The 20,890-nt window shown below is 46.9% G+C and overlaps 1 protein-coding gene across 4 annotated transcripts in view; it reads right to left on the bottom strand.

The window, feature by feature from the left end:
- The window catches only part of CD151 (CD151 molecule (Raph blood group)), a 41,371-nt gene that overhangs the window by 4,014 nt on the left and 16,467 nt on the right, over positions 1 to 20,890 (bottom strand). For 3 of the 4 annotated variants that reach the window (XM_052810949.1, XM_052810948.1, XM_052810950.1), the window contains exons 2-7: positions 18,208 to 18,328; positions 12,325 to 12,428; positions 10,964 to 11,155; positions 5,592 to 5,666; positions 3,006 to 3,110; positions 1,974 to 2,129 (exon numbers count right to left, since the gene is read on the bottom strand). In XM_052810949.1, coding sequence (XP_052666909.1) covers positions 1,974 to 2,129; positions 3,006 to 3,110; positions 5,592 to 5,666; positions 10,964 to 11,155; positions 12,325 to 12,408 — 612 coding nt within the window. In that variant the 5' untranslated portion in view covers positions 12,409 to 12,428; positions 18,208 to 18,328. Of the gene's footprint in view, positions 1 to 1,973; positions 2,130 to 3,005; positions 3,111 to 5,591; positions 5,667 to 10,963; positions 11,156 to 12,324; positions 12,429 to 15,041; positions 15,175 to 18,207; positions 18,329 to 20,890 lie in introns of those variants that run through there. The other variant, XM_052810951.1, reaches the window with a different exon arrangement.

Below are 20,890 nucleotides of genomic sequence, written 5' to 3'. Positions count from 1 at the left end.
ATTGACTCCTGTCAGGCCAAAAGGCCAAGGAAATGGAGCTAAGTGGATCCAGCACCAAGAACTCTAACATGACAGGAGCCTTTTAAGGGTAAATTCCTTGCACTTCTATTTATGACAGCAATGAGTTTCAGTGTGAGCCTGGAAAGCCAGGCTCTGCCTGCCTCTGCATCCTTGGCTGGCAGCATGACCCCTCCCTTCCTGTTTCAGGCCCAAGTTTGTGTTGTCATAAGGCAAAAATAAATCACTAAGAACATTCTCTGTTGTTGGTTTTTTGGTTTGGGTTTTTTTTTTTTTGGAAGAGTTCCCTTTAAATAGTTAAACTGTTTAATCCATTGAGGCAGGTTTTCCATGGTAGTAACATCAGGGGGATTTATTGTGTAGGCTACAGTGGTGCCCCCAAGGGTGCTGGGGGCCCTCCTGCCCCAGGAGTTCACAGTGAGCAGACACCTACAGGCATGCAGGCAGAGGGAAGGAGCGAGCACACAGCCCTCCAGGGAGGGATGGCAAAGGCCTCACTTTTCCCATGCTAGCATTAGGTTTTAGAGTCAGCCCCAGCTGCCCTGATATGAAGCTGTTACTCCTGTTCCCTGATCTGACTCTTTTCTAGGTTCTTCTTCTCCAAAGCCACTAAAATCCTTTCTGAACTCTAAGACCTCATATCATGATATTCAGCATCTGACTGTGGATCCAAACCTCCCCTTGCAGCTTTTTCTCCTCTAGAGCTAACCCAATACACTTGGCAGCCTACAGGGCCTCTCTTAATAATGCAGCTGGGCAGCTGCCTCCAGCTTCACGCAGTACAGAGAAAGGACAGGAATTGCCAGCCCTGCCCCTCAAACGGTTGTGGGTTTCCACTCTCAGAAACACCTCATCAGCCCTTGGACTCTTTTCTGCACTTCCTCGTTGGGTCTGGCCTGGAAGGCACAAACCTTATGGGAAAGCCTTCTTCCTGAAGGGCAAAACCCAGACAAGCAGCCGGACATAAGAGGGGCTTTGGTAGATCAGAAAGACTGGACTTCATCTCCCTATTCATTCCACAAAGATAGATGGTTAGTTTCCTTTTAGCTGTTTGAGTTGCTTGGCTTAATACAGATGTTATTCACACTCCTTTTCTGAGTCCTGCTCAAAGCACAGACTGTGAGAAGAAATACCTGCTCTGAAGGGGCCACCTCTTCATCCACAGCCCTCCTTAACTGACAGGGGGAGAGGAACAAGGAAAAAGCTCCAGTTGCTGCTCCCCAGGCTCAATACAGCCAGTGAAGGTGCTGGTTCCCCTGATGAGAAAAAGGACTATGCTATCCCATAGAGAGCATCACAGTGAGCAACTTAAAGACACGTGACAGGACTGGAGAGTGCCAAAATAAATGCAAGAACTTTTACCAGCCTTATGCAAACTGGATGAATAAATGGTCTAAAAGCTACCTTTTACTTACTCAGCTAGTCTGGGATTCAATTTGCTTCTTCTAGAAAAGAGACAAGCCCCTCTATCCCAACTCCAGCCTTCTTTTCAGCCCAAACTGCAGCCCACTGGAACTGGCCTAATTTGTCTGCTACAGGGCCCTCTTTCTTCCCCATACACTGTTTCTTCGTGCTGTAGGTCAAATCCCACTATCTCAATCAAGGAACAGAAATATCTCCATCTGCACTTCACTGAGTAATTCCAACAACAGGAAGCTGTGTCAAATGTAGGGCTCACATCCAAGTCTCTTGCCAGAACCAACAACCTCTCCCACTTCCCCCTATCACTAGCATACTCTGTAGTAACAAATACATTATTTTTCTCTATATCTACATATAAATAATAGCCTAGATGGCTGAATGCTCAATTAGATAAATTAATTCTGCTTTCTAAGGAATCCTACTGACTTTGAAGCCTACCAACAGTTTGCAGCAATAACCTAACACCCTCACTCCCTCCCCACCTCCTTCATATACTTTGTGACAGGCGGCCCTGAAGCCCTTTTGCTCTTTACCTCCTTGTAGATGTTGGAAGGATGGTCTCTTCGGCCACACAGGTCGGTTATTGTCTTACAACAGCTGTCTGGGACTTTCCGTCCATTGGCCTCTGGAGATTTGATCCACAGGCTGTCAGCCCAGTCTGTGTAGTTGTTGCTCCCACAGCACTTGAACTGCATGCACACAGAGCAAAGGCTGAAGCCGGCAAGCACTGCAACCACCTTTTCCCTCCAGCCTCCCACACCAAACCCTGGGCTTCACCCTCCTTTGCAGAGAGATTCCAGCTATCTCACAGGCTTTTTTTTAGGCTACTATAATTATTAGTGACTTGTGTTAAGAGTCCCCAAAATGGCCATTAAATATCAGCTTCACCCATCTTTCAGCAGCTGTGACTTTTGGTTACTGCCGGGATGAACCATAACCAGAGTGCACCTGCAGCTGCCTCAGCTCTTAACCACTGGACTGGAGAGCATTAATGGTGATAACAGGGTAAGTTTAATTACCAATTACTACCACAAATGCACCTGCTATGGCAGTATGTGTACAGTAGGCCCCATGCTTTGAAAGTGCCTGTGCACAAGGGTCTTTTCTGTGAGAAAGCCTGTCAGAACTGCAGCAGCCCTAACCTGAGCCAGGCACAGCTAGCAACAGCAGCAGGAAGGCTCTTCTTTCATTACATCTTGCTCTCTAGGGTACTGAGGAGCTTAATGAAAAATGTCAGCAATTTCTCCAAAGCTTTGAAGTGGGAAGTAGAAACAGCTGTCAGAGTGACTTGGCAGCTCCAGTTCACTCTGGGAGCAATTCAGATGTTGTTTCCCCAGTGCTACTGGGTATGCAGTTCAGAGGTCACACCACACAATTCTGCCGGTTGCATGGCCCAGGTCCTGCACCCCACCCAACCTCATCTTGAATCAGAAGGAGCAGAACGTACACTCAGCATACAGAAGAAACATATGTATGTTGGATGTCAAGAGCCCATAATGGCTTTTGTGTTTTTGATTTTAAGCCCTTCAATTGCATTAATTCTCCCTTCCTCTAGAGATACCCACCTCCTGCTGCAGTTTGTCTACTGCGCTGGTAACGCTCTCTTCTCCCTCCTTCCGGTACTTCTGGGTCATGGTGTTCTTCAAATTTTGCTTCAGCTCCATGCTCAGCTGAATGGAAGAGACAAGTGCAATGAAATTACAAGGTAAACTCAGCCCTCAAGAGTGACCCAGAGCCCTGCATACGTTTCACTGCCTTTGCTCCAAGAGGAAAGCAGAGAGCCTAGTGGAAGCTACAGCTTCCTTCAAGATCGTCCTCCAAGGTTGGACTAGACAGGCTTATTCCCAATTGATTACAGATCATGCCTCCATTTTAATAACCAGAAGGAGGTGCTTCAGGATCAAATTTCAGCCTGTGTTACACATCACCATATGGGTCCTCACCTTGAATATGTAATATTGCCAAGAAATGCCTGCAACAAAGAGAATACAAAACTGTGCCTGCTTAAATATGAATACACCTATGAGACCACGTATAGTCTTCTCCCGCTGAAGCCTGTGACAAAATACTAAAAAACAAATCACTCTGTCCAGAAGCAGGAAGAAATCAGAGTCCTGGGCATGCTGGACTGAAGCCACATAGTCTTGAATAGCTCTTGTATCGGCAACAAAAAGGATGCCACAGGAGGGAATTAAGTGTGCAATTGCAAAAGTACTACAAGGCTTCTCTGATAACAGTGACAGAGAAATGAAGTCTGATTTTGCAAGTACAGAATTTCTGAAAGCATCATCATAAACCACTGGCATGTTCGGGTGATAGGATTCAAACATTTATTCCTGTGGAGGCTCTTCTAATCTAGCTGAATTCTTCTCACCCATCCAGGTGACAGCCAAAAAGCACCAAAGAGCTGCATCTTTTTTTTGTCATCCTGGTTCATACAGCAACACTGCCTTAGTCCAACACCTGTGAAATTCTAAGTTTCCTATACCAATAAACAATGTCAACATCCATTTAGATGGGGTCAACGAATGAAACAAGGGGGTAGCCTCTCTATATACCTTTTATTCTACACAGTAAGTACTAAATGAGAAGTCAAACATCTGGTTATCCTAAACTGTGCAAAATACACTGTTTTTTCCAAAGCTATGTTTCAAATGGGGACAACACCTACCTCACAGAGATGGTATGAGGCTTCATTCACTAATATTTGCAAAATGCTTTGAGATCCTGGGCTGGGAAGCTCTACAGAAGTGCAAAGGACTTAGTGTAATAAAAAGAAAGGAAAAGGTTCAGCAGCTGGCAGGCATCAGAGGCAAATAAAGAGGAGTCCATTAGCAGAATTATTACTTGGGAGAAAAGCAGTTACCTGCGGGCTCACGGGGAAGAACTGCAGCATGGAATAGAGATAACAAAAGAAACAGTTTAGACACACACGCAAGCCTTAGACACCAAAGCAAGAGCTGAAATAAAAACAGTGGCAAACAGAGCAAGCAGCCTGCAACCAAGAAAGAAGGGGGACTTGTCAGCCAGAGGGCAAGGGGAAGTGCAGCTATTGATCAGAGATGCCCTCAAGTGATCTAAAGCATTCAAGGGTACAGCTCTGAATATGTTGTCCCTTATTTCAACCTAAGGATCAGCTCCTCTTCATCCGTTGTCACATATGAACCTCGTCCCTTTGCATGGATGGATGGATGGATGGACGGACACTGGCTTTCTGCCACACCTGCCAGGATTGATCTTTCCCTGTTAAATATGAATGCTCATACAACTGATCTCCCCGGCAGGAGCCAGTACGGTTCTTTGGCTCCTTGCAAAACACCAGTGCCCATCTTAGTGAGGCAAAGCACAGAAGGCCTAAGAGAAAAACAAATGGCAAGGAAACCTGGCAGTGAAGCCAACAAGATGGGATGTCCAGCTGCTTTTCAGACAGCCACTTGACAACAATCCTAATTTGCCATTTCCAATCAATTTCCAGACATGAGAGCAACTTCGCAGGCTGTTTGTGCCTTGGTGGTTAAACTCCCTTTGAAAACAAAATGATGACTTAAGCCTCTGCTCTCTGTAACTGCAAAAAGTGCCAAGCTAGAACTGCAGCTGTTGGGAGCCTGTACTGTTCTCCAGCCCCTCAGCTGGCCTGGTTAAGTAAAGCTCTCAAAAACTTCTTGACCTGAAAGGACCTCTCTGCTGGACCATTCATTATCTTTGCCAGTTCAAAAGCATGGCATCTAGCTTGCTGGATGCAGCAGGAACTGTTCCTATGTCCTGAATATACTGAGTGGCACTAACGTGATTTCAGTTGCTTGCACTATGCCTTGAAGGGCATTAGGAGAGTTCCTAGATCTACACAGCCTCAAAAATTGTCTTCTACAAGGCTCTGCAGAAAAACAGCACACAAAGGTGAACCACAGGAAGGAGCTGAGCAGCAAGGCTGAGCAGCCTCCCTAAAGTAACCACCACCACTTTGTCAAAAACAGTAAATAATCCAAGGTCTTCTGTATGGGGAGGGGAGTGAGTACAGACATGTGGAAAGGTGAACCACAACCAGACCCTAGGTCCCAAGCCTCCAAGCCCAATTCTGGCTGGAGAAATGAGACGATAACCAGCTGTTTTCTTTCCCTGGTTTGAGTCTCTAAGGACCAATGTCCACTCACCTGCTGGTAGTAGATATAGGCCAGGATTCCAGCAATGATCTCCAGGAGAAAAATGCACAGCAACAATATGAAGTACTGTAAAATAATGTGAAAAGTAGGACATTAGAACAGAATGTAAGGAGATGCCGGGAGCCAGCTTTTCATTAGCTGGTAAAATGCATGATTCCCTTCATCAATGCTTTTCTGCAGCAGTGTTCAAAGGCAGGGGCTGGGGTTAAGACCTGAATAGGGTAGGAAAGGAACAATCCCACAGGTTAAAAAAAAAAACAACCCCAAACCACAGGATAACTGAAGACAAGCAGCAGCAAGTGTGAGTTTAACTCACAGAGCCAGAGGGATGTAGAGAATGGAAAAGTGCAGGCAACTGAGATAAGATCACTGGACAAAAGAAAGCGGTTGCTGGATAACCTGATGACTACACTCAATATCATAAAAAACATCTGATTCTGACATCAATACATAAAAATTTGAAACTTTTGCTTGTTTTGATATTGCTTAGGGCATTTCACCAAGTTACTAAGGAGCAACATATGTTATAATGATGATTCAATAAAGCAACAAAGGGCCTATTTCACCAAGGATACAGCAGACCAGCTAAGCATAAGCATAAACCATAGGTTTATGTTCCCAGTGACTTCTGTGGGGCTCAACAACAGGATGAAGGGCGCTATTGAAGCAGATGGACTTTAGCACTGATTCACACTCAGGACTGTGACTGTATGTTCTGCTGAACTAGGATCTAAAGGGAAAAGCTCAGTATCTCAAAACCAAAGAGAGAAGAGCTCTTAGAAGACTAAGAGGAGAAAATGAGTATTTCCTAAAAGGGCTTAATGGCAGTGAAATGGAATGGGATGTGCCCTGCTTACCACAAGGAGAATCAAATGGACAGTACAGAAAACTGTTGGGAGCACTGTTCCTATACACAAACAGGAAGGGAAGCCAAACCTATGAGAAGGAATGTATGTACTAGATTAAAAGCACTGGGCAGGCCTGAAGACAGAGGCTACTTTCTCCTTAGGAAGAGCAAGCTTTTCAGGGAGAACCCCTGTCCTGACACACAGCCCCTGCCTTGCTCCTGGTCAGCAATGAACAGTTTCTTTACAGATCCAGGCTGTTCTATGACTGCTATTAAATTAATCTTTCTGTAGATAAAGCTGAAGAGACACCAGTTCCAGCCATAACGAGGACCTCATGCTAAATCCCTGTAAGAGTTGGCCTCCCCAACACAGAACAAACAAAATATCTCCCATTTTCTGTTTCACCCCTGTTACGGATGCATGACTAACCAAAATCCAACAGGTGTTAAAACTCAGATTTATTCTTCAGCAAAAGTTAGTTAGAAGTCCGGTAACATCTAATAAAACCACAGGCTCAATGATGTAAAGAGAATTAATACTACACGGCCGACTTAAGAATCGCCAAGATTTAAAGCGATGGCTCAAAACGCGCGTATCACTCACCTAAAAGCTGAGGGCTCTCTCCCTCGAGGAGTTACCTCGGGCAGTGCCCCGGCCCGAGGGGGAGTCCCCGACTGCAGACCCGCTGCTCCGAGGAGGACTGCCAACGTGTCCTCCAGCGGGACCCCGTTTATACCCCTGTCGAATCTGACCTGTGGTCATTTAATTCTATTGGCCAGGAGGGTCACCTCGGTGTACCTGGCACATCTCGACTGGCCAGTTCAAATTTCAACCTGCAGCCTCCAGGGTTTCCTTCCCCTTCTCCCTGCCTGGAGAAGTTTTGTTTCCTGCTGGCAGGATGGGGGGGGGGGGCGGGATGTACTGCCACAACCCCTGACCTTAAGAAACAGCTGTTCCCAAGGGATGAAGCAAACAGCAAATGTAACTGGACATCAAACCATCTCTCCCTGGCACAAAGGACAGTGAAGACCTGGACATAGCAAGCTGACCTACACAGCATGGATGCCTTTTGTTGCACAAGGCTTACACTCCCACCGTGCACCCTTCTTCACTAGGTATTTGCAAGCCCCTTTGCAGGAGTAAAATGACACAGACACAAACACTCAGGCTTCCTCTTTCACTCCTGTTGGGATTCAGCAGCTGTGAAGGACAGACAGCTGGGTTTTATCTGCAGACTGGGCTTTAATCTGAGGACACAATCTCAGGCTTTCATTCCCCAGCCCCAAACTCTCGCTGTGACCAAACACTGACCATCTCTGCAGATGCCTGTACAAGGTACCCATTCATACCAGGGGAATGAGTCACGCAGTGGAGTTAGGGATAGCTAAAGGCTGGTCCCAACACTTGGCAGGAGGTTGAAAGGGGGCAAGAAAGGATTGACATGCCTTGACACAAAGGCTGGCTTTCTTTAGTTGGAACCTAGTTATGCCCTAACTGTTCTGACATCATCTCTCTGCCGAGGAGGGCGGCAGGATACCAAGAACAACCAATGAACTGGAAAGTTTGTTTGTTTTTCCCTGCTCTGTGTTGTCATGTCAGAGGCATTCAGGTAGAGCTGAGTTGCATCACCACAGCTCGGCTTGTTGTGCTGGCTTACAGTGGATAGAAACAAACATGTATCCAGCAGACCTTAAAAAATTTGAGTCACAAGGCTCTTGTAAAACTTTGTAAGGGAGGTTAGTGCATCTGCCACCCAGGCATCCAACTTGTCTCTACAGATACACTGCATCGTTACCCTTATCTCAGTCTCATCATTCCCTCAGGGCCACTTCCAAGTATCATCCTGACATAGAGGAGCAGCAGCTTTCACTCTGGACACACACAGAGCACAGGGCTGCTCTCCTTGCTCTTCATCAGAAGTTGCAGGGCTTTCTTACAGAGGTCTGCTCTGGGAGGAGTAGGCCAGCTCTGGCATGGAGCTGCAGGGACATGCCCTACTCACTTCCCAAAGGCTGCAGAACAAGTCAGAAACGTGGGATCACCCAAAGGCCTGTAGTAGACACATGCCTGGACTTGGGTGGGCTCTGAGCAAAATTTACTCTTACTCTGGCTCCAAGCCAGAGTCAGGGCTATCTGGTGTCTCCTCAAGACCTACATGGTCCAGATTTCTTCCATCCAGCTTCAAGTGTTTGAGTGAAGCACCAAGCTTTAGTGTGTTTTCTCTGAATAACCCAAAGCACGGTTCAACCCCCCTACAATTCACATCACTCTCTGGAGAGGTCTTTCTACTACCTGGAGAAGAGATATATAGCAACTATACTCCTAAAGCAGCAACCTCACTTCAGTGGGAGGGCTCCAGGCTGAAAAACAGCAGGAACAGAAATCATAACCGACATGTGTTGCCTTCTCCCTGTCCAAGGTAGCTAACTAGAAGTGGCAGTGTGAGGGGCCAAACCTGAAGAAAGCCACCTTCTTTCTTTACATACAAGGTCTTCTATTCAATGGGTCCTTTCCCAAGACTCCTGCTTGCATACTTTTGTGTATGAAAGCATGCATCTTGACTTAAGCATAAGATAGTAGTGGTTTGTGTGCTTGTAAAGAGCTGGACTGCAGCATCACAGCCAGCCAGGCTGCAGATCCACTGCCATGCCTGCTCACGGAGCCAGAGAAACTCCACATCTGCTGCCCAAGCCTCAGCAGATCACCCAGCTAAGGAGGGACATGAGGAAGGCAAATAAGCAATGACACAAAAGAAGTAGGACAGCTGTGAGTGATGAGCAATGAAATACTATGAAAAGCCTTGAAGTGAACCCATAAAACTCATAGTTAGGTAGAAAGGCAGCAAAAAAATTCACAGCTTCCTGAGTCTTCAACAGAAAAACAAGCTAAAACCCAGATATGCATTTTACAAACAGCACCCAAAGCTGTCGATACTTGATTTTTAAAAGCACCAAGGAGGCACTGGGGAGAGTGGAGATTGCTGCTTACAGTGCTCCCTCCCATATTTATGTGGGCCTCTGGTACAGAGAGAAATTGGGACAGGCTGGCACAGACCCCAGGGCACTGACTGTGAAGCTGTCAGGATTACTGTCTGAGCTCAGACCTGGCAAAGGCCCTCAGCCAGGCTCACACAGCCCTGGCAAGCACAGCCCTATCTCTTGTGCAGATTACTCACCAGCAAGCAAAGCAGAGCACAAGCAAGAAGAGACAATAGGCCTGTCACAACCAGCCACTCCAAAAGGACGCGTGGTATAAGGAGACAGAGTGACCTTTTGTTCCCAAGAGACAATTATCAGTTTTCTGTGGCAGAATAACAAAGAAAACCCCACGGATTTTCATCCATAGCTTCTGGCTGTGGCAAAAAGACAAAGGGAGATCTCTTTGGCATGGAGAGTAAGTGAAGCAAGGCCAAAATGGACTGCTACAGACCAGGAGCCTAATGAACAAGCACTAGCAATGCACTCACTGTGTCCTCCTCTGTGTTTTATTCTCCCTTCCTAGCCCTACTCTGCCTCTCACAGGGATTACCAGGCCTTCAAAGCAGTGGTACAAGCACCAGGCTTGCTCACATGCCTCTCACAGGGATTACCAGGCCTTCAAAGCAGTGGTACAAGCACCAGGCTTGCTCACAACTCCTATTTCTGTTCCTCTATCCAAATGAAAGAGGGAAAATGGGACAGTCAGGTGAATGAGGATTTGCAAAGGAGCTGGTGAAGAGTTGCTGAAGTATCCTTTTCTGTAACTGTGAAAGCAAAGAACCACTGATTTGTTATTTCAGTCACTGCACTCACCACTGTAGCCCAGATACTAAAAGGAACTGCTGCCACACTCCACACTGAGAGGGAGATTTGAGAGGGAGGAAGCGGAATAGACACCCTAGGGCTGGTCAAAAACTTCAGTGTAGGGAGGTGAGCAGGGAGTTCAGGAAGTAACACAAGGAAAGGCGTAAAAGAAGAGGCACATTATCAAAACAGTGTGCCTTTTTTCGTGGAGACAAAACTAAAATAATTTTTTTGCAACTAAAGAAAACATTCATTGGAAATGTTCTGATTTTTAACAACCAAGTGAAAAACCTTGTTAATTTGGCTTGAATCTACTGTCATTAAAAGCCAGTTTTGTTACAGGTCTCTCACTTCCTCTCTCTTCCCATTTTCCAAAAGAGAATATGGGATAGGCAGGAAAGAAGGAAGAGAGAAAAGCCATGAGATTTTGTTTTGAGTAGTTTCAATAGACGTTCTCACACAAAGCATACGTATTATGACTATACTTTGTACTTTTGAACCATACAGTGGTAAGCACATTCTTTGGGTGGATGAAAGGAATGCTCTGCAGTAGAACCTGCCCCCTAGGACAAGGGCAGCACCGCTGTTTGGAGCTGGAGGCCTTAGTGGTATTTGCTCTAGGACAAATAAGGTTGGTACAGAACACAACCAAGATGTTTCCCTACCTCGCAGCATGTTTCAAGAGAAAATGGGGTGAATCCTCCCCCAAACAAAACAACCAAGCAAAACTTACCACTCTTAGCAAATTCCGACGCTCTTTGAAGGTGGCACAGCAACCAAGGATGCCGGTAACCATGACAACCACCCCAGCCACCACCAGAATATAAGCAGTTGCCGAATACGTGCTGGAGGAGAGCAGGCTGATGTAGTCACTCTTCTCAGCTAGGGTCCAGGTGCCCACTGCCATCACGGCCCCACCAGCCAGCTGGGTAGAAATAGAAGCAAGCAAATGAAGGGCATCTGATGTGTGAACTTTCTCACTTCCCAGAGTAACCGGACTGGGATACCAGGACATGCCTCGGCTCCACAAGCTGAGCCAAAAATGATCTACACTACAGGAAGGACTCTCAGAGGTCTCACCAGGACCGGGAGCAGGCCCCAGTGCACTGAGTGGGGCTGGGCTTCAAGGTGGCTAGTTTAGCACCCCAGACAGCCTGAGATGCAAGCTATCTGAAGCACCTACCTGTGCACAGCAATTCATACTTGGACCAGAGCCTTCCCAAAAGTAGCCACACTGTTATCTGGACAAATACGAAAAAATCACCTAATTTATTGGGGTGCTACCTAGCAGCAGAGGGGAAGAAAACAGCTTTACATCAGCAAGCTTTCCACTGTTTGTCAGGGAGCAATACTACCAATAAATGACAACCATGCCCAATATCTCCTTCCTAGACTATACATCCGGGGAGAAAGCAGTCAAGGAGCTAAACAGCCTGGCTGGTTAAACTCTAACCCTTGCAGCAAATGAACATGGAGAAGCCAACCAGACTCCTAGCAGTCCCTTCTCTCTTTGCAAGCCTTATGTTTCCAGAGGGTTTTATTCAGCTTCTAGTAAGCTCAGACAGTTTTCCTTAAAGGTCTGACCTGGACATTCCAATTCTCTGTCCCAGGCAGCAAAGGAAAAAACAATCCTTTGGCATCAGTAACTTTCTGGTGAAAAGCACAACTCTAGGAAGCTCTAGTGTGGACCCAGCTGCAAGAAGGTGTTTATTATCCTTGCTCTAGCTGTCCCACTCCACTGCCAGGACTCCTTCTGCCATTTTGAGAGGAGGAATGGCAACACAGGGGAGTCCTCAAGTACCCTGAAAAAGCAAGCCAGGTGAAAAAACAAAGCATGTTTTCAGGTTCCCTGTTGTTTTCTATACTTGGCAACATGACCTAGAAAGAGCAAGAGACTACAGTGTCAAACCATAACTTCTGCAGCCTGGGCAGGCAAGCCCAAGGGGTGGGATTTCACCCCACAGGATGAAATCTGTGTCTTAGTGACATCAGCACTTTTTGCCAAAGACTTCATCAAGCCCAAGATTTCTGCACCCCTGACACCAAAACTGCAGTGCCATCTCAGTGCCTCTGAAATATACTGAAGTTTCCTACCCAGAAAAAGAAGTTGAAGATGAAGAGCAGGTACTTGAGACAGATGGTCCCACATGTTTCCTTCTTTTCCGTATACTCACGCATCTTTCTGGCTCAGCAAGTTCCTGAAAAAAATCAGAAAAGCTTGAGTCAGTCAGTCATCACACCTCTTCTCCCAAAAGGCCGGCATTACTACTCTCCTCCTGCAAGAACTCAAACTTCCAACCTTTTGCTGAAGTAAGCCAGTGAGCAAGCCATTCAACTGACCTCAGGGATGCTAGACAGTGCTTGCTTAGATAAAGAGCTCTTGTGTCCATTTGGGTGACCTACACAGCATGAGACCTCACAGTGTGAAAGGGAGGCAGACAGTACCAGCATGTGGCCTTGCTGTACTGCCTTCATCCTCCTTCTCTCTCCCCATCCTGCTGTCACTTCTGGAGACTCATTTTCCTTTAGATCAATACTTGCAGTGGACACATCAGAGCTACCATTGTGTGAGTGGTCAAGCCAAAACCATGAACTGCGATCAATGTTACAGTGAGGAAATTTCAATATAGTTCATGCTCACTTCTTGCTGTTTGAACCGAAATAAATGAAATCCCAGAACAGAAAATCCCGGTATCTGGCTCCTGAGTGCAGCCTGTAACTGCTGCTTCTGAAAGCAGCAACAGAAACCTCTGTCTTTGACATTTAGGGAGTAATCAGTCTCCAAAAAATACTCTTTCCTCACTGGCATTAGTTACAACTGCCTTAAATAGATCCCTCTCTAAGTCTGGGCTATTTTTAATCTTTACAACTGTATTGGGAATGTACTTGTTATCCACTCAAATACCGTATCCTTTTGAACCCCAGCAATATGTTGGAGTAATTAATTTTCTTCTTCACTCACTTATTTCTCATGGTCCTTCTCACTGGCCAGCTGTCTCCTAGGGCAGCTATCCCTGCTACTAAGAGGAAGAAACCTAACCATTGGCTTCAGATGATCTGACAGCATAAAACGCCACTGCAGATATCTAATGAATGGGAGTTCATTGTGGGTCAGTCCCAGTGCAGTGTTAGATATCTGCTACACTCTTGAGCAGGTTTCTCAGAAGTAGGTCTGCAGCAAGTGCAGTTCCATGTCACTTCACTGCCTCCTGTTCATGCCAGAAGGTCTGAACCTCTCAAAAAAATATTCTCACCACTGCCTGACTAGGCAGACAGGACAAAGGCACTTCCCAGAGCATTACTTCCAGCATCACCTGTGTGAGGCAGTTTGCAGAAGTGCAACAAAATCCGCACCACCTCTCTTGCAATCAATTTAGAAAATCATCCCTTTCCTCCACTACCAGCCAGCAGGGAACAATGCAAACATCTTGCACTCATATCAGAGCAAAACACTTTCCTAAAGCAGCAATCTCCCTGGAAGCAGGCAGGCAAACAGCCTCTCCCCTTTTCCAGAGGCATGGAGTTCTTGCTTGCTTAGATTACAAAACTTCTGCCCACAAGTGACACAAGTTTCCTCTGGGGACCCACTGCAGCTGCAATCCAGCCACACAGTACACTCATCTACCTTGGCAAGTCCACTGCAAAACACCTGACAGTAAAGAAACCAAGCAATGGGTACGCACAGCCAGGCCGCACATCAAGCGGCTATCAGTTTGGGTCAGTCAGTCAGTATTATTTTTGCCGCTACACTGCTAACATCTGGCTTTAGAGCCAGATGAACCAAGGCCGGGAACAGCAGCTGCCCATTCTGCAGCACAATTGTATTTTATTTGCAGGGAACTGTTTCCTTTTGCTTCACACCAGCCCACTCGAAAACCCTAGCGAGGCCTGTGCTTTAGGAACTAATAAATGGAGCTAACGGGGAAGGCAAGGGTGAGAACTTGCCAGTAGTGCCACCCATGCCTGTCCCCCATCACCATTTCACAGGAAAACATTTTTCTCTAGAATAACATCTGGCAACAACAGTTGGCAGCAGCAGGCTGTTTCACTGGCAAAGGGAGCAGCTCTGAGATGGTGGCATATATCAAGGAGAATAACTTTTCAGATTTATCTTCGGAAGAGATCAGAACCTCCAGCAATGCTCAGATTAATTACCATGTGGCAGCACAAAAAGGCCTGGGGCAGTGGGGAGGAATGGGTGCTGGTGGTACCGTATGCACTGAACAGACTTGTAAATTCTCAATGAGAGGATGCCCTGTGAATGCAACGTTCATGGAAGGTGACAGATTTACAGCTCCCAGAGGCTTCATTTAGCCACAGAACAGGAATGGCAGCAGGGAGGCAGGCTCCCACAGCCACACACGCCTGCACAGCCCTAAACAGATACTTTAGCCCAGACCCGAGAGATGCCCTCCAGTAACAGATTCTAAGGGCTGCACTTGGCTTTTTGCCCACCCCTTCTAACATCAGGGCTGTACGTAGAGGAAAATGCACCGCAGGTTTGCTGAGACTGACCCTGGTTCATATCACTGATAGCCAGGGGACAGTACCAATACTTACTGTCCTTGGGCTGGCTCATCAGCCCAGTTCCCCTCTTGCTCCAGAGGATTTCAGGAACCTTTCCTCCTCCCCCTCAAAGTATGTCCCCCACCAAAAAAAAGCCACTACAGGTATTTCCACATATCACCATACAGCAGGTGCTGGGCCCTAGCGAGGGATGCTAACTTGTCCCTCCTTCTGATCTGAGAGCTCAGAAATCCTAGACCAAGCTGCATCTTGTTCTGGGGGCAGACACACAGCTGAGATCATACCTGCACTCAGATGACAGACAGTCTGAAATTCCCCTCAAGACTGCAGGTCCTGCTCCACCGAGCGCTGCATACAGGCCTTTAAGGCAGCTCGGCTTCACCGCTGGGAGGAGAGGATCTGTCTGTTTCCAGAAAGCTGGGAGGGAACAGCTGCAGGTTTATAAAGCACGGTGATTCACGAAGGGACAGCAGGCCATGAATCAGAAAGCAATCAGGGCTGTCCCGTTTGATCTATCCTTCCTAGCCAGGAGCAGAGCTGATGGCACTGGCTGCCTCTGCATGCTTAATGACTCACTCAGCGAGCTATTCAGGGAAAGGCAGCTCTCTCCAGATTCTCTTTTTGGAAGTCATGTGTTTGTGCTCCTTGCCTCACACAGGGTGGCCTGCTGTCTCTCGTCGCCTGCAAAAACAGGTTCAGGCTTTAGAGAGCTATGCTGGTCTTCAGGGAAAGCAAGTGAGGGCAGGAGACACCAGTGAAATGCCTCTCCCAAAGAGCCCCGTCAGTGGAGAGGGGAGCCACAATCTGCCTTGCAGGCTAAGGGTGACTTTGGGCTGTGAGCCTTGTGGTCCCAAAAAGCACAGAGGTGTTGATCTGTGCCACAGCACCAGGATGAACAGGGGGGGCCTCATCCTGACTTCACTGACGTGACCAGGGTCTCTTGGCTTCAGTCATCTTTATAACAGACCCTCAGAAGTGACACAAATCACCCTTGAAACCAGACAAGAAGCAGCAACATTAATTAACACATATGGTTATATTCTATTTTAAAACACCGAGGCAAAGGTCTATTCTGAATCACATCAACAATTACGAACGAGCTCTCCAGTGGACAGAAAATGGTGAGCTATGCCACAGAGATGTACTTACAAATGCATAAAAACATACTAATTAGACATGAGCTTCATAATGGGAAGCGCTTTGCTAACTGAAAATATGGTTAGAAGACCAAAAGCACTTCCACAATGAAGTTCACTTGGTCAAGTCCAATAGACAGTAGCTTCATCAGCAACTTAAATTTAAGCAAGCAATCATGGGATACAGGCTGTGAAATTTAGTCATACAATGAAGAGAGGTATTTTTATGTAATTCACCAGAAATCAACAACAGGTTCCTACTATGCCCACACACACTGCAATGTAACTGACAAAGAGAAATAATGCTCTAACTAAAACAAAATGCACAAAGATGGGAGGAAAAAACAAGGACAAACTTAGTGCAACAGAACCTGCACATGAAAGGGAGGGGTAACAGTTTGAAGATTAATTCAAGAAACAGGGAGTTGAACAGCTTGAATCCAATTCTCCGCTCTGACACAGACTTTATGCATGGCCTTGGGCAAGTCCTTTAGTCTGTCCCTTGCCTCTCCTCTTCCTCCCCAGTGCAGGACCCTCACCTTTCTCTAAACCCAGTGATGTTGTAAGGATCTGCACCAAGAACCCCTGCTGACAGAGAAATGCCAGCTGTAAGGCATGACAGGCTCCAGGTGACTGGTGTATTGGCAAAAACCTCAAAACACCACAGTTTCACTGCCTCAAAAGTGCTTTTGCCAGTATAGGCTACTCTGGCCAGTGAACTGGAACAACCTCTTTTGGAGTTAGTAAAATCCATACTTAGAATGAGAGGACTGCTTGGTAAAGCGATTTTGGCAACCATTTACGAGGCATGCTGGCTCAAATACATCGAAGATTGCAAGATTATAGTAATGAAGTACAAGAGAATGGAGTAATAGTGAAGCACCTACATGAAGTGCAAGAAGGAAAGGATGACCCACCTATTCAAACATCTCAAAAAAATAAAAAAGAAAAAAGAAAAAGAGCGAGCTCATTCTGCCCTGACTGCAAGCCACAACCTCCCAGCTGGGTAAGAACACACAGTGAACAACTGCCAGGCAAGGCAGAGGTCACTTCAAAAGTGAAACCATTCCATGGCCTGATTTTCTTGGGCTCTCATCCTACTGAAACTGAACCCTTAGGACAAACCGGACAATGGGAAAGCATCAGAAATTGAGCAGTTTGACTCCAGTTCCAGGTGCTGAGCACCTGGGAACACAAGCACTGGACAAACAGCTGTTTTGTTGTGCTGAGCCACCTAAAATCTCAATGGTAGGACTTGCTCTGGTTATCCCCCATCAGACCACTGTAATTTATTTGCAGGCCCAAAGGCACATACAGGCATGCACCCACATCCCAGCTCAGAAAGCATGTGGCATACACACACACACACACTCCTGCTGGCTAGACATTCATTTAGTCATCACAGACGTTGCTTGGTACCTTTGCCTCAACTTGCACAGTAACAGTACTTAATTAGTAATTAAACAGCAAAGAAAGCCAGGCCTGCAGGCTTTTTCTGCACAACCTGCCCTAAAGCAGCATCTGACGGATGGGGAAGAAACAATGCCAACGCAAATGAAATAGCTCCCAGGCCATTAAAAGCATCATTATTTTAGAGTATTGATTTTTAAATGATAGCAAGAAAATTGGTATCCAACACACCAGTGACGTCTATTTCATAGATAACTTGTATGCCAGAAGTTAGATAAGTTCTAACATCTTTGCCAACACACACAAGAAAGACTTGCTGCAGGAAAAGCGCGCTACACCTATGCTGCTATGAAAGTGCAGCTCCCAAAGGGCTGCAAGTCCACCATCGTCAGCCCCCTGCCAATACAGCCACCTCACACACCCAGTGGGCACGCTGCTGGCCTGGAGTGCAAGGTTCAGCTATGCTGGAGTCTATCTGAGCTGGCCCAGATAACACTGGCCCTGAGGCAGCTCTTAGCAAACAAAGCAGACATCCTCCCCTTGGTATGTCCAATGGAGGTGTGGGCCAATAACCCATTATCTTCAGCAAACTCATTCTCCAGCAGGGCTAAACTCCAGCCTTTGAAAGCATGACCTCTCTTAAGTTCCCTCTCTGTAAGATGAAAATACTACCACCACCTCTTTACCTACCCACTGAACATCCTCAGAAAAGGTCTCCAGCTGCTTATCAACTTGCCAGCACGCCTCACACAGCCCAGAAAGCAGGCAGAAGTCATTAAGTAAAGCCCTCCCAAGAAAGGAACTCTAAAGCTTGCAAGTGAAGAGCTCCAATTTACAAAACTACCGAGTGCCATTATCCACCCCAAATGAATAGCCAACATGGATCAACAGTTTTGACACTGACCTTTCAGCACCAAAGCAGCTCACAGCACCAGTGCAAATGTTCAGTCCTCTTCAAGTGCTTTCTTCCACCCCTTCTCTTCTTGCTGGTTTTGGTCCTCTGCTGGATTCAGGAAAGCAGAAAGCTGAAAAAGAAAATAAAAGGATACAGAGAATTATTAACTATGTCAAAGATTATTTTGGGAATCAATATTAGATAATATACTTTGCCATCAAGTCCTCCTTTTAATAGAGAGCATGTGATTTCAGAATACACCTTATGAATGCATTTGATTAAACTGCAAAGTGTGCACTGGGTAATGGAGGAGAGCCAAACTGCAGCAGTGAAGGGTGTGAAGACCTTCTGATGGTAGGAAGCTGTCAGAAGAGGTTTATATTCACTGCTGCAACCTGTAAATGCTGCTATCATTTCTGTCATGGCTGTGTACACACCACAACAACAGCTCGTTCTGGTGCAAAAGGCCTGAAAGTAACTCCATGAGAAAGCTCAGGAAGAAGACCCTTCTGTGCAGTGTGAAGCCCTAGCTGGTGTTAGTGCCTTGAAGTGATCATTGCTCCGAGCCCTCCCATGGGAACTGCCCAGGAAGAGGAAAGAGGTGGGCAGACAGTACCAGAACTCATTGTGTACATCCATCCTCTACTCCCAGGGCGTACAAGCCCCAGGATATAGAGTGCGAAACAGAGCAGGGCCCCTGTAGAGAAAGGTATGCTAGAAGTCACCATTTTCTTCAGCCTCTGTCCCTGCTGAAGCATAATCAAGACACAGGTCCTAAGCACCATGGCAGGCTCTGCTGGAAAACAGCTCCCCTGAATTCATCTGCCACTGCCAGCCCTCCTAGAGCAAGGCTTCAACCTCCCAGTAAAAACACAGTACTTCCCTCAGATAAGCAAGAAGCCACAGGAAAGTGCCTTCAAACTTAACAGGAGTTATTTCTCTACAACCTTACTACATTTATCATAGAATTATAGAGTGGTTTGGGTTGGAAGGGACCTTTAAAGGTCATCTAGTCCAACCCCCACCCCCAGCAATGAGCAGAGACATCTTCAACTAGATCAGGTTGCTCAGAGCCCCATCCAGCCCGATCTTGAACACTTCCAGGGATGGGGCATCTACAACCTCTCTCGGCAACCTCTTCCAGTGTTTCACCACCCTCATCATAAAAAATTTCTTCCTTACATCTAGACTGAACCCACCCTCTTTTAGTTTAAAATCATTACCCCTTGTCCTGTCACAACAGGCCCTACTAAAAAGTCTGTCCCCATCTTCCTTATAAGCCCCCTTCAAGTATTGAAAGGCCACAATAAGGTCTCCGCAGAGACTTTTCTTCTCCAGGCTGAACAACCCCAGCTCTCTCAGCCCTTCCTCACAGGAGATGTGTTCCAGCCCTCTGATCATGTTTGTGGGCCTCCTCTGGACCCACTCCAATAGGTTCATGTCTTTCCTGTACTGAGGACCCCAGAGGTGGACGCAGTACTGCAGGTGGGGTCTCACCAGAGCAGAATAGAGGGGAACAATCACCTCCCTCAACATGCTGACCCACGGTTCTTTTGATGCAGCCCAGGATACGGTTGGCTTTCTGGGCTGCAAGCGCACATTGCCGGCTCATGTCCAGCTTTTCATTCACCAGAACCTCCAAGTCCCTCTCAACAGGGCTGCTCTCAATCCACTCATCCCCCAGCCTGTATTGATACCAGAGGTTGCTCCGACCCAGGTGCAGGACCTTGTACTTGGCCTTGTTGAACCTCATGGGGTTCACATGCACTCACTTCTTGAGCTTGTCCAGGTCCCTCCGGATGGCATCCCGTCCCTCAGGTGTGTCAACTGCACCACTCAGCTTGGTGTCATCTGCAAACTTGCTGAGGGTGCGCTCAATCCCACTGTCCATGTCATTGATGAAGACATTAAACAGTACTGGTCCCAATACGGACCCCTGAGGGACACCACTCATCACTGATCTCCATCTGGACTTTGAGCCATTGACCACTATGCTCTGGATGCGACCATCCAACCAATTCCTTATCCACCAAATAGTCCACCCATCAAATCCATATCTCTCCAATTTAGAGAGAAGGACATTGTGGGGGACCGTGTCAAAGTCTTTACAAAAGTCCAGACAGATGACACCCGTAGCTTTTCCCTTGTCCACTGGTGTAGTCACTCCATCACAGAAGGCTACTAGGTTGGTCAGGCAAGACTTGCCCTTGGTGAAGCCATGCTGGCTGTCTTGAATCACCTCCCTGTCCTCCATGTGCCTTAACACAGCTTCTAGGAAGATGTGTTCCATGATCTTCCCAGGCACAGAGGTGAGGCTGCCAGGTCAGTAGTTCCCAGGGTCCTCCTTTCCACCCTTTTTAAAAATGGGTGCAATGTTTCCCTTTTCACAGTCTCCGAGGACTTCACCTGACTGCCATGACTTTTCAAATATCATGGAGAGTGGCTTGGCAACTACATCAGCCAATTCCCTCAGGACTCTGGGATGCATCTTGTCAGGTCCCATAGACTTATGTATGTCCAGGTTCCTCAGGTGGTCTCAAACCTGATCTTCTCTTACAGTGGGAGGGACTTTGCTCCCCCAGTCCCTGCCTCGAGGTCCATCCACTCGAGAAGTGGGGGAAGAGAGGTTGCCAGAGAAGACTGAGGCAAAAAAGTTGTTGAGTACCTCAGCCTTCTCCTCGTCCATTGTTAC

The sequence above is a fragment of the Harpia harpyja genome, chromosome 16 (genome assembly GCF_026419915.1).
Source record: "Harpia harpyja isolate bHarHar1 chromosome 16, bHarHar1 primary haplotype, whole genome shotgun sequence".
Taxonomy (NCBI): Eukaryota; Metazoa; Chordata; class Aves; order Accipitriformes; family Accipitridae; genus Harpia; species Harpia harpyja.
Note: the sequence above shows the minus strand (reverse complement) of the source record. Positions and strands in the feature narration are given on the sequence as shown.